Source organism: Equus quagga, chromosome 9 (assembly GCF_021613505.1).
Source record: "Equus quagga isolate Etosha38 chromosome 9, UCLA_HA_Equagga_1.0, whole genome shotgun sequence".
NCBI classification, from domain to species: Eukaryota; Metazoa; Chordata; class Mammalia; order Perissodactyla; family Equidae; genus Equus; species Equus quagga.
In genome coordinates this window covers 59,768,405-59,783,153 of record NC_060275.1, presented here as the reverse complement: position 1 = coordinate 59,783,153, position 14,749 = coordinate 59,768,405, and the positions used below count along the sequence as shown (strand labels likewise).

At 34.3% G+C, this 14,749-nt stretch overlaps 1 protein-coding gene across 6 annotated transcripts in view; it reads left to right on the top strand.

Moving 5' to 3' along the window:
- The window catches only part of ANKRD12 (ankyrin repeat domain 12), a 136,679-nt gene that overhangs the window by 100,663 nt on the left and 21,267 nt on the right, over positions 1 to 14,749 (top strand). The window contains exon 2 of one of the 6 annotated variants that reach the window (XM_046671808.1): positions 54 to 133. The exons of the other annotated variants lie outside the window; for them this stretch is intronic. Within the exon in view, the coding sequence (XP_046527764.1) occupies positions 70 to 133 (64 nt within the window). The 5' untranslated portion in view covers positions 54 to 69. The remainder of the gene's footprint in view (positions 1 to 53; positions 134 to 14,749) is intronic. 6 annotated transcript variants of the gene reach the window in all.

The following is a 14,749-nucleotide window of genomic DNA, read 5'->3' as shown; positions in this document are numbered from 1 at the left end:
TTCACTGGTTTTGATTGTTTCCTGTGTTCATCAGCTCTGTATTGATTTTTCAGAATATTTATTTTCCACATGGTGAATGTCCCTGAATTATTGCTTGATCAAAGTCCCTCAAGGAATGTTGCAAAAATCATCAGTAAGTATCATACAGAGATTTTGGAGTTGCTGAAAAAGACTGATGAAAAATACCCAATTTATTGCTTAATTTACAGGAGGTCCTTGTTAGACTTAACTTTGTTAAACTTCATTTAATCAAATTCAGAATGTATTAATACTTAGTTGAGAATTAATTTAACTGCCCATAGACATTTATATTTGTAAAGCCTGATAGCATTGTTACCCATCTGGTATATTGTGTCATCCATGTGACAGATACACTTTAAGTGTTACAAAGTTAGAGAATATAACCAGGACTCTGAATTTCAGAACTTAATAAATTTGGAGTAAAATAAAAGGATGTTATATATGCAACATTTTAAATACAGTTTATTCCATTAGGCATTGTGCTTTATGATAGTGGTACTCAGAATAGCTATTCCACAAACTGTTACTGGTTCTCAGGACAAGGAGTTTGTGCCAGAATATAAATCGGCGCACTACTTCCTTCATCAAAAAGGAAAAAATGCTATGAAAAAAAATCAGCTGAACTAAACAGTGTGCTAGTGACATAATTTATTTAAGTTTTTGATACAAGCTGCTTATTTTGTCATGGATTAGTAATAAACAGTTTGCAGTTTGGCCTCAGTTCACGGACAACACTGAGTATTTTTATGTCGTACATATCAGATATTTATGGTATTTTTGCAGAAATACGTGTCCTGCTTAGTACAGCTTATTTGTATACAAATGTGTGGCACTTTTAAGTTTGCATAATTCTTGAGTCTGGTTTTTTTTTACCCCCTAACTTCTTCCCTTTTCCCATGGTCTTATTCCACATTACTTTCCTATACAGAAATTCTATGTCATAATGGTGTTTGCTACAAATAATTGCTTCCTGCTATTCTGCTGAGAATTTAGTCATATTCAGAGAGCCAGATCATGCTCATAAAACATAATTATGGTACTGGAGAAGGGGGTAACTCCGTCACATAGTGTCCCCCCCATACTTTCTGACACTCATTAATTGCCAAAGTGGAGATTCTGTTACAAGTTTGCAGACACTGATTTTATTACTTAAATAGAGTGCCCAGTGGGCAAACTTAAAAATGCTAGTCATTGTCAAAAAGAATTATGTCTTCACCTTTTTCTAATCTTACTTTGACTGCCAGTAATCTGGCTTTGTTTATTAAGCAGCTGCTATAAACTTTCCTAACTTGCATACTTCAGCTTACACAAGGAAACGCTCCATCATAATAAACAGATGAGCTAGTTTTAGAGTCTACTGCAGAACAGATTAGGAGACTTTTAAAAAGACAGTGATATATTGTTACCCACTGGTGTTCACTGAGTGCATTTCTGTGTCATAAAATACACAAAATGACCAGTATTTTGAAGCCTTATTTTTCTTAATGTTAAAATACTAAATTGTAACTATTCCAAATATATTGTCATAATTTGTGAAACTCATTTCCTCAGTTTTATATTTTAGGAGCTATGAAAATAGAACTATTGATACGTGCTTATATGGAATTATAACAGTTAATAAATCAAGAGATCAAATAAACAATTATTTAAGTCAAAATAAACCAGAAATTTTTATTAAATGGATTTTGTGATATTAACAATTTAACCATAAGTAGGAAGAAGAAACACCTTAGAAAGTTTTTAAGCAAATCTTTTAACCTTACAAGTATGAAGACTATGGGAAGAAGTTACATGGGGTGTTTTTAGGGTATCAAAATATATATTAGCATATTTGATCATTAGGAATTTAGACTTGATAGAGCATTTTATAGGGTAAAGAAGTTTGCATACTACTTTACCTGAAATTAATAATTCCTCCGTTTAACACATAAAGAATATTTTATCTTCTTGCTTTCTAAATGACATTTTAAAATCACTTCCAGTATATGCATTAGGTAATGGGTTAAGCCAGTATGGAAAATTGTAATCCTTTTATAACCCAAGAACCTTATTTTACTTAACCAGGACTGTTAACACCGTCTTTGATTAAATCTATTTCTGAAGTGGTTGAGTGGCAGCAAGCACTATGTTTGGTGTTTGGCACCCTTTATCTTTCACATATCCTTGTGGTATCAGTGCTTAGAAGAAATGAAAAAGGCACTTAGGTGCCCATCATGTGCAGAGGGCTGAGCATACAGCACAACAGGCAATGAGGCATTCTTTTATTTAGTGACCAATTAAAAGAAATTCCGTCATGATGTTTTCCATGCTCTGCTTTGTGACATACATGGTGCACTTTACACACAGAGTTCGAAATTTTAATTTTTCAAACTTTTTCCTAAATACCTGAATCTTAAACAAACAAAACTTCTACAGTTCTCTTACTTAAAAATCAGTACTTTTAAATCAATACAGATTTTATCATGTGTTGTATGTGTACTAATTATATCAACTTAGTTCCAAAGTGTAAGAATTTTTAAGTCTTGGTGGAGTGTTTTTTAAAGAAAAATATATATGTCAAGTTTGTTAAGTGAAGAAAAGGAAAAGACGTTATGAATACCTAAATTACCATATGCTGTAAACATTTGACTTATATATCAGAAAAATAAATGGGAAGTTGTGGTTGCAACTGAGATGTTCTTTGGATGTCTGCAAATGACTATATTATCAGTCTTTAAATGTTCTGTTACATAAAATATTCTGCTAAGTATCTCTCTTTGAAGTTCATGTAAATATAGTAGTCAAGAAGTTTCCAAGTGTTTTTGCCCAAAATATATAAAATTGTTTATTGAAAATACCAAAACTAATAGATTTTTTTATAAAAATATATTAGCTTGATGATTTTCCTTAAAAATTGAATTTCTATCAGTGCCTAGCAACTTAAAGTGAGTCTGTCACATAATTATAGTAGTTGAGATATTGCTGAATATTTAAGACTAAAATTCTAAAGGGTACATTTGGGCAGAACCCTTAAAAAAAAAGACCTTTGACTTAAAAATATTAATTATATTTGCATACATTTAAATGAATTCAGCCTTAGCTATATCATCCTTTCTGTAGAAACATGTTTTATCTAGTCATGGTTAAAGGGACCTCCATGTAATATGATGAAATAGCTGAGACTGGGTGATTTTGTCAGTTTCCTTTAGTGACATCAAAATTTTTGTAGTGATACCAGTCATGTTTTCAGAGGGAAAAAAATGTTGATTAATTTGTACTTTATAGAATCAGTTTCTGTATTACTGACATTTTAGGAGAAAGGCAATGTGTAACTACTTGAAGGGTATCTGAGTGCTGTGGTACTTGATTTTACTTCTTATGTAGATTTTGCTTTTAAACTTAGTATTTTCAACTGTTGATTATATTCTCTTCCCTCCCCAGCTCACCCCTAAACTCAACTGTAATGGTCTTACTTATATCTATTACTATAGAAATACACTGAAAATATGTTCTCATGTGGCATACTTATTTCCAAAAAGATGTATGACTACTTTTCTCCTATAAAGTAGAATTAGAATATCTAACCTTTACTTAGGAAAATAGAGGTTTAGAAATGGAGAGTTAGAATAGACTATATAAAATTACCTGGTATTTTATTTTCCTGTCTACAAACTACATTTTTCAATTAATTTAGGGATATGAAAGCTGTAAAGATTTGTTTCTTTAAATGCCAGGTGTAGGGGCTGGCCCGGTGGTGCAGCGGTTAAGTGTGCACGTTCTGCTTCTGGTGGCCCGGGGTTCGCCAGTTCGATCCCAGGTGCGGATATGGCACTGCTTGGCAAGCCATGCTGTGGTAGGCGTCCCACATATAAAGTAGAGGAAGATGGGCACGGATGTTAGCTCAGGGCCAGGCTTCCTCAGCAAAAAAGAAGAGGACTGGCAGTAGTTAGCTCAGGGCTAATCTTCCTCAAAAAAAAAAAAAATTTAAATGCCAGGTGTATTTTTCTAATGTTACTTCTTTGGCTAGGTAACATAAATAAGTTATAGTTATATCATTAATTCTTAAATATATTGTGGTTAGTGAGCTATTGCAGAGCAAAGGAACAGCCCAAAATAGGCATAAGAGAGGCCTGCAACAGTTGTGAAATATCCTCGTAGTAAAGCCCCAGAGACTCTCTGAAACTCAGAGTCAGCTTGTTCAGGAAACAGTCTCAGCAGAAGACTGCAATTAGAGAGCAGCACAGATCACTACAAACGGGCCTCTCACTCACGAAACTGCTGCAGAAATGAGTTCTCCCTTTATCAGTATGAAAAGGAATCCAAAGATTTGAGGAAAACCAACTGAATGAAAGAGGAAAGAGGCCAAGATGAACAAACAGAACAATGGATCCTGGAAAATAGAAATAATAGAGGAAGCAGAAGGGTAAGTTCTACTGAGTATTCCTGGAGATTCTTGGAGGTCAGTTGATCCACTAACTATAACAACAAAAGGCTACTGTGAAAAAGTAGACTTGGAAAGTCCTTTGAATTCAAAATATTTATCATTACTGAAAATAAATATTCTACAGGCCTAAAGGATAGACTGGACATTGCTGAAGATGTAATTTGAGATCTTAAGAGAAGGGCAACGTATAAAACATAAAATATTAAAAAAATGAAACATTGGAAATATAAGAAAAACTGTAAAAAACAAACTATACCCAGGATATGTAGTGTTCATCTTACAAAGAAGAGCAAATATTGGGGAAAATTTTCTTAATTGAAGAAAATGTCCTTTAACTGAAGAAAGACTTATGTTTATAGATCGAAAGAGAAAAAACAAAAAAAAACACGTCTAGATATACAACTTCAAGGGTAAAGATTTTTCTGAAAACCTGTAAGCTCCCAGAATCCGAGAGAAACATGTTACCTGCAAAGAAAGGAGACTGACTGGCATCAGATTTCTCATTCTTAATTCTGTTATTAGAAGACAGCCTGAGCTATAGTTACAACGTTCTATGAAAAATCATTTTGATCATAAAATTCCATTCCCAACCAACTATCACTCAAGTGTAAGGGCTAAAGAAAACATCCCTGGACATACCTTCTGAGCTCTTTCTGAAAAAATTGTTCAAATATATTATTTTTCAGTGACACAATAGGAGTCTAAAAGGAAAATATGAAGACTAACTCAGGATTTTAATGAAAAATTACAGCAGGGAGCAATTGGCATATTTTAGAACAAAATGTCAGAGAGCTTTGTAAAGAATGTTATTAGAGGAGAGTAGATAACAATACATATATTGTGTGAATTAGATTCTGAGAGTTCACTGTGTCCTGGTGTTGATGATATGAAGGATATTGTCTGATCTGATGAACAAGAAAAAAGGCAAAAACTTCAGGGACGATAAACCATGAGGACGAGTCGTGCGCTAAATATAAAGCAGCAAGCTAAAATGTGATGTGATTTTGGGCTGCTCATAGACTGTAAGTCCTCTTTCTGAAATGACAGTAGTGGGTCTCCATTGGTCAGGTGATTTAGAAGACACAAGAGACTAGACCTGAGGTTCAGAAATTCTCTTCACTTTATTATTTCTAAGTTAGTTAAATTCAAATAAAATCAAATGTAATACTTAGGAAGAATGATTCTCTTCGGTGGTGGGATTATCTTGTGGGTGGCATTCCTTTACCCATCTCTGTGTTTTCTTGGTTTTCTAACATGAACTGTCTTACTTTTATAATAAAAGAACAATAAATGCTATTTGGAAATAAATGAAACAAAATCTTAATAAAGATAACTAAGGAAGTATAGCCAAGGATGTTTTTATGCACTAGCCCATGTCTGAATAAAAAGGACATAAACACTATTCCAAATGTAAAGAGCTTTTTTTCTTTTTTAAGTAGTATTTCTAGAGCTAAAAGAATTCTTAATTCTGGTTGAATACATTGTGCAAAAAAAATGGCTTTCGACGTTGCAGAGGTTTTGACAATGGAAATCAAGTCATAAGCCATTATTTTTTCCACTCCTCTCTTTGGAATGGCTGTATTAATCTTAAGAGCTCAGATTTCAGTACACCTGTACTATCTAGGTTTGATCCCTGGATCTCGAATCGTGGGCAAGTTTGTTAACCTTTACGTGCTCAGGTTACACATCTGTAAAATAGGGATTACAGTACATACTTTGGAGGTGTGGTAAATGAAAGTTAGATGAGTTAACATATGAATCATAGAATATTGACTGGCACTGAGTAAGCACTTGATAATTATTAGCTTTAAAAATAATGAATATCTGAAATACAGTTATCACATTAGATATGTCCAGTTATTTAAAATTAAATATTTAGAACCATACTTTATATGATATTGCAGCCTTATAAAATGATGGATGAGGTGATACTATTGTACAAGATATTGTATGTCTAAGGTGTGAATATCTCAAAGTCAAGCGAAGAATAACAGATAGCAAGTTGATATTTGAAATTCAACTTTAACCTCAGGTGGATATGTTTTACAGTGTTATGTTTGCTTATTTTGTTTTTATATATACTTTTTTTTTCGAGGAAGATTAGCCCAGAGCTAACATCTGCTGCCAATCCTCCTCTTTTTTGCTGAGAAAAACTGGCCCTGAGCTAATATCCGTGCCCATCTTACTCTACTTTATATGTGGAACGCCTGCCACAGCATGGCTTGCCAAGCAGTGCCATGTCTGCACCCAGGATCCAAACCAGTGAACCCCAGGTCGCCGAAGCAGAATGTGCGAACTTAACCACTGCACCACCAAGCAGGGCCCTGCTTATTTTTTTTTTTTTATTTAAAGCATTTTACATGTAAATTAACGTCTCATTTAATATAATCATTTTAGAGCCTAGGTTTTTGTGGCAGAGTTGCTTTCTCAATATGCTCAATTATGGAATAAACATAGAAATAGAAAGTATTTATTTAAACGCTTTTGGAAAGATTACAAATTGTGGCATCATTTTATTGGGTGTGTATAGTTCATCCTGACTATTTTCAGTGCATTTTATGTACTCAGAAGTAACATAGCATAGCATGATGGTTGTGAGTACCAATTTTGGAGTTAGAGAAATTTAGGTTTGAAGAGCTAGCTCTGCCACTTCTTAACTGTGTGGTCATGGATAAATTTATTATTAACATTGTTACATAGGAGTATTATGGGTATATAAGGTGGATACAAAGATAAATGAGATAATTTATAGACTTGCGTAAATATGGTATTTGTTTTAAGCTTTCACCAAGGATTATTTTCAACAAAAAGTTCTCCTTCACTTGTTACGTTGTAGAAACTTTTTTTAATCATTATATAATGACATTAAATTGCAGTTAGCAAATGAAAAAAGGTTTGTATAGTTGTGTCACCCCTTTCCCTGTCCCCATACCCATTTCCCCTCTCTGTTTTTTGAGGAATATTAAAAAATGTTTTACACAAGTGGTTGTCAATTATGACTAGTGCTGTTATGTATAAAAATATAAATTCCACTGGACACTAATATAAGAAAATTGTTTCTTTGTTCACTCTGTTTCTTCTCTGCCCTCACTGCCTCCCTCTCCCTGCACCATGAAATGTCTGTATCTTGACTTAAAAGACCAATGGTTTCCACTGCCCTCATTCTAAAGGACCGCAGTCCTCCATTGTCACCCTGGAATCAGTGAAATAAGTGCCTGAAGTCAGACTGAATCATTTTGTCTTCAGTCTTCTGATGCAAAGTTAAACAAATAGGAAAAGTAATGAGATTGAACTAAGGCATTTTTAAGTGAAAATATGTGCTGTATTGAGTTTGGCAGTATTTGATGTTAAATGTACATTTCATTTAAATGCTATTAATTTAACAAAGCACTTTTCTCTTTTGTCCTAGGCAAGGGGTTAATATTTATCACATGTATGGTATGTGCTAGGATATGCTAGACACATTACATAAATTAGTTCATTTAATCCTCACAACAGCTCTATGAGTTAATCCCTAATTAATAGCTTACTGACCTAATAAGTGGCAGGGCAAAGATTTGAACCTAGGAATAATGGCAGAACCTGTGTACTTTTCCATTATACCATACTGATTGTTACTGAGTATGAAAAGTTTAGTCAGATGATCCTGATGTCAGCATATAACTACAATATGAATTTAGTGTATATTTATTTGACTTAATGATACCTGTTATGAGGTGTGACATTACTAAACTCTTCTTCATTATCTTGGAATGTAGCACCTTCTGTTGGGCAAAAAGGATTCTGAAAATGAAATAAAGTAGCTGGTGTTTTTTTGGTTTTTGCCAAAGAGCCTAACACTAACTAAAATGTTTAATGAAAGAATACGTTTTCATATGTAATGTATTTCTGAAAATGTGCATACGTGTTACCTGGTTTTGTGCTTAGAAAGTTAAGAAAATTATTTTTTTAAAAACCCTCAAGTGTTGTATATATGTTTAGAGTTTTTGGTTTGTTCTGTACATTGCATAATATATTCATTATTTAAAACAGTTTTAGGGGCCGGCCTGGTGGCACAGCGGTTAAGTGCGCACATTCTTGCTTCGGCAGCCTGGGGTTCGCCGGTTCGGATCCCAGATGCAGACATGGCACCACTTGGCAAGCCATGCTGTGGTAGGCATCCCACATATAAAGTGGAGGAAGATGGATACTGGTGTTAGCCCAGGGCCAGTCTTCCTCAAAAAAAAAAAAAAAATTTTTTTTAATTTAATTGAAAGCAAATTAATGGTTTTACTTTTATCCTATAAAATTTAAAATATATGCAAAAGTAGAAAGAACAGTATTATGAACCCCTTTGTACTTACTGCCCAGTTTTAATAATTACCACCTATGACCAATCTTGTTTTACCTCTCTCCATTCTTCCTTACCCCATCATTTTGAAGTCATTTCATTGGAAAATACTTTGGTAGGTATCTCTAATTAAAGATAGGAATTTTTTAAATTTTAAATATGCCCATAATACCATTATCATACCTAAACTAACTAAATTCTATTACTGTTAAATATCCAGTTATTATTCCAAGTTCTGATTGCCTCATAAACCATAATTTTTTTTAACTTTTTCAAAATCAGAGTCCAAATAAAGTGTATATTGCAATTGGATGATATGTCTGAGTATCTTTTAATCTATAGATATCCCCCTCCCATTCTTATATTCTTGCAATTTTTGTTGAAATAACCTGATCATTGGCCTGGTAAATTTTACGAAAGTCTGGATTTTGCTCATTGCATCTCCGTGATTTCATTTAAGGAAAATTACTCTTCCAAATATTTTTTCATCTCAATTTCAGATTTTCTTCCTTTACCTACAATGAGTTTAATGGTAAACTGACTTCACTTTTGGGGAGAAAAAGTTATTTGTGGTAATTGCAAGGGGATTTTGCTAAATGATGAGCAGGAGATTATTTTAATGGTTCTGATCAATTTTCATAGTTTTTGTCAAGACCAAGGTGAACATTAGGCTTATTTTGAAACTAATTTCTAGCATTTAATATTGACATAAGCTGTCTGTACAACTTATTAAAATATTTTATGTGCTGATTTTGCCTATAATTTTAAATCTTTATTTCGATCACTGCTTTTCAAAATGTTGACACACTCTATGTTTATCTAGTATTTCATATGGTTTTTTTCTTGACAGTTGAACAATCTTCATTTCAGTTAGCTTCTGAAGAAGGCTAAAGATTTGCTACTTTCATTACATCTAGTAGGTTCCATCTTTATCTTAATTGTATTGTTGCTACTGTCAACACTTTTTCCATTTTCGTCAAAAACAAACAAAATACATATGTATTAAATTGTACAAACACCACTATATAAAGATGGTGCCATTGTTTAAAAGTAAATTTCTGGCTGACTGAAAAAGGTTCAGGAGCTGACATATAAAACCATGAGCTCAGTATAGGAAGATAGGCATGGTAATACATAATGTGTAGAGGTACAGGCTATCTGAAAGCTATGGGCGGCCTAAAGCAAATCAAATAACAGATCTGTGTTCCACATGGGAACTAATGGATGTGGATGAAACACTTACCACCTCTTCAGATTGCTAAGTTTAAGGGAGATATCAGCAATCAATTAGCCAGACAGTAGTCAATGGCAACATCATTTGCCATCTGGATACTATACAAAATTGTAAAGTGCATAAATTTGTATTTCATATTTCTCTCTCTTTCTGCAGTCCTCCTATCCAACCATACAACACCTCCTCTTGATTTCTTGATGTCATAATACGGTTCCAAAGCTCTCTATTTGTATGTTTATTGTACATTTATTAAGCACCTATGAAAGTCCCTAAGTATTTTAAGTCACAGACTTATATTTGACGTATCTGTTGAATAATTTGAAAAACAGAAGCAGAAAATTACAGCTGCCTCACCACAAAGGACTCCAAATTCCATAAATAGGCCTTTTTTCCTCAGTAAGCACACTACCCCCCTACCATTCTCCATCCCACAAATATAAAATACAGAAGTTTTTATTTCTCTGGGTGGTATAGATTGAGGCAAGTACTGTTTATTAATTTATAGAAAGCTGAATTGTGTGTGTGTATGCATGTCCTGAAGTACTCTTCATCTAGAGTAGGTGGAATGCATCAGGGATATTGTGGGGCAGATAGCCTTCCCTCTTTGCTCCTTGCCTTTTGTAGGAAACAGACAATCTTTGACCTCCCATATCCCAGTGAACAGAGTAACAGGCATAAAAAATGCACACCTTTTGGAATGGTTTCAAACCAGTGTTGTTCCCAGGGGGTAAATGAGAAGTTAACTTTACCTCCTTCCAAACACTCCAAATAAACGTATAACCTAAGTAAATACAAATGCAAACATAGCCTCGAGAAAAGTCCCCTAGGCAACATCCTGCCCACAACAGATTACTACCCTTAAGCCATTCCCATATGTAAATTCTTGAACTGCTCCTCTCCCTGACCACTAATCTAGAATATCTCCTACTTAAATAGGTGGAAAATAATAAAGAACAACTAATCAGAATCCACATAAATATGCATGGAAGTTTGGGGAAGAGGAAGTAGTATACTGTTGTGGCTAATGTGTACAGCAGGGACTGAAAGATGGGAGGCAGTTTAGAACACACTATGAAGTCAGACAGAAACACCCTGGGCTACATCCCCTAGTGGTGAGGTGACCTTGGACAAGGTACTTACTGGCTCTGACTCTGTTTACATGCTTCTTAAGTGAGGATAACAATTGCTGTTGTGAAGACCAAATATTATTTGGATAGCAAATAGCAGGATTCAATAAATGGTTGTAGTAGTGGAAATAGTGCTTCAGATTTTGAAAAGTCTTATACCATTATCTTTGGAGTTTTTGTTTTATCCTAGAGTAGGAAGCCCTCTTAGGAGAAGAGACATAATATGATCTATAATGCTGGCCACATTGTGGTTTAAGATGATGACTGATCTAGGCAAGAAATGATGAGAACTTGAGCTGGGACAGTGGTAGTGGGAATAGAAAATGGATTTAAGAGACGGTCCAGAGATGAAGAGTTGGGAGAATTGAAAATGGCTCTGAGGTTTTTAGTTTGAGTAAGTGGATAGATTGTTATGCCACAGAGGTGGGAAATACTGGCTTTAAACAGCAAGAAGCAGCAGTTGTGGAAGAAAAAGTAATGACTTAAATGTTTTCAGTCTTGAGTTGGAGTGGTTGAAAGGAGTCCAAAATGTTTCAGGTTAGGCAGTTGAATCTCAGAGGAAAGTAGAGACTTGGACTTGACTGTAAATTCTTTAAGTTTTAAGTTCATGGTGTATTTAGTTTTGTATCGTCATCACCCACTACCAAATATATGTGACATTAGTAGAATATCTGTTTCCTAAAAATGTTTAATCATTAATATAATTAAAACTGATTTTAAAAGCCCAGCATCTGTTGACTTTCTTGTTAGTGAAGCATGTGAAATGGAATTGCGTTGTCAAAAGCATGCTGGTTAATTTGGAGAGATTTCAAAGGAGCAATTCACTTTATACACTGTCTTCTCCCTACTTTGGTCACATCTGCTCCATTTGGTTACTGTTCCTTTTGGATACCATACGAGAAAAGTTGGAAATTTATGGTTGCCTCAGTAGGGAAAAAGTGAAGCCTAAGGAAATAGTGATCTCAATATTTAGCTGTTCTTTAAACGTCACTAATGTTAGTTGTAAATATCGGAAAGTGCCTGGGCATGTACAAGAGCAACTTTCAGATATGTTTAAATGTAATCAATTAAGCTCCACTTTATTGTTTAGCATGTTTTCATGGAGAAGAAAAATGCTTTAATGAAAAATTTATTGTTTTAATGCTGGCTTAACCTTCAATTTCTCATTTTCCTTCCTAGTTTCTCAAATAAAATTATTTAGATGATAAAACTTTTTAAAGGAGCTTTTTTTGAGAAATAATTTGATAAAATATTTTAAATACAAGTTCAAATTTAGTGATAAGACATGAAAGACTGAAAAGATTGGAAGAAAATGGAAAGCAACTTAGTATAATGATAACCATGGCCATTTCACTACAAGAATTTGAAGATTTGGAGATTCTGGGTGATTTTTTCACTGTAAACAGTCATCCTAAGAAAGGCAGAAGAAACAATTTTTTTTTTAAGTTACTGCACTGGAATTCCAAGATGAGCTTTATCTGTGTTCCTGGGTAAAGTACATCAGAAAGTTTAAGGCCGCTTAGGGAAGAAAAGGAATTTCAGCCTGGTCTGCAAGTGAAATGACATCATAGAAGTGTACTACCTTTGTTGAGATCCCAGACTAGCCAGCTTGTGAGAGCAGCACAGGGTCATTGCTGCTGGTGCTGAGAACCAGCATGCAGAGGAGCGAGCCTCATGGGCGCATGGGACTCAGCGACCAGAGCCAGGTTATGATCTTTCACCAGGGTAATTCCACACTCTTTGTCATGGACATTAATGGACATCAGACCAACTTACTCACTTTAGAGCTTGCAGTTTTTCCCTGTTAAGAAAGTAGGAGTCTTTTAGAAAGAACCATAGGGAAAAGGCATATCTGCATTGGAGAGCATTGCTTAATTACCTTCAACAGATGAATCAGGAATGTAGATGACAAACCTTGCATCTCTCTCAGGGTACACAAATATGTGTAACTCCCTTAGAGAATTTACATTTAACCTTTAATGTGTATATTCAAAATGGTAAGCACTATGATAAAATAAGTGAAACATACATAAGACTATAGGTCTGGTATAATTTAAGTAATGTATTAAGTGCCATGACATGTCCTTTTTGTTGCATAGGCAAAAAAAGACCAGAAGAAAATAGGCTGAAGAAATTATAAAGTGACGTTACACAGGAGGAAATACAAACATATGGAAAAATCAGCCACACCAATAATCAAAAAAATCAATCAGTGATACCATTTTATACCTATTAGGGAACTTTTTAAAATATTTTTTCTGATGATGAAAGTAATGCATCTGTTATGCTAGGAATTTGGGAAATACCGAAAAGCTTGAAGAAGAAAATAAAAATCACCCATAATTCCTCTGGCCAGAGTTTACTATAGATACTATTTTGATGTATTTCTCTTTTCTTTTTTCCTACACAAACACTCACAAATTGATAAACTGCTATTTTCAAGTAACATTGTATACAAAAATTTGTTCTTCATTATTAAATATATCTATATCAGATGATTGAAAGCAACCTGAATGTCCCCTTAGTAGAAGAATCAGTTGAAGTGATTACATTTTAACTCGATGTAATATGCAGCCCTGGAAAGTAGTAATGAGGAAAATATAACTTCAAAAGAAAATGTCTTCAATCTGTTAATTGGAAAAAAGCCATATGTGAAATGGTGTAAAGCTGTGATCTGAGCTGCTTGTTTATATAATACTTATTTTCATGCCCCCAAATCCTACCTGAAATCCCTGTGCGTCCTTCTTACCTCAGCTTCAGTCCTGCTCTTCTGAGAAGCCTGCTTTTCTTGTCCAGTTCTCTCAGGCAGACTCTTGCTCAGATGCACCCTTTGGACCTAGTAGCTGCTACCCTTTTAGTGGTTATCAGGTTGTATGACCATTAAGAGACAGAACTGTTTTTTCATCCTAGCTCCTAGCACTGTGTGCCTGCTGGAGCGTAACAAATTTTTATTGAAGGCTGACTCTAAGTGTAGAACTGAGTTTTGTGGGATATCCTGAGGAAAAAATAATTCCCAATTTCCAGTAAAACTAATGAGAAACAGAGTATAAATAGAATAGTTATATATAAACCAGAAGAATTAAATCCTTGAAAACTGCAAACAGAGAAAAGTCGTCAAGAACAAATTATAAATAAGGCATTAACAAGAGAAAATAACACCTGTTGTATTGGTACATATTCTTGTATTCATTTAATCAAGGACCAAAATAGGGAGTCCAAAATAGGTGTTTCTTTTTTGCAACATGAAGTTCTGTAGTTTAATACTACATATTGCAATATGGATAACTGGGAATGGAGAGCAGTTTCAACATATGTATAAGCCATTATAATTCCAAAAGTGTTCTTTTTATACCATGTGTCAGTATAACTATGTCACTCATTGGCATTTGATATTGTCTTAGAATGTTACCACATCTTCTCCAAAAACAAGATGGTGGCCTCTGCAGCCTTCTAGGCAGTGCTGAGTACCTTAGAGACCTCCAAAATGCTTCTGGAATTTGACTTTTCACGTGAAGAAAATATTGGGAGCTAGATCACTTCAGAGGAAGCTTGTTGTATTAAAATAAATTTACAATTTTAATATTATTAATTACTTAGCAAAAGAAGTGTTTAAT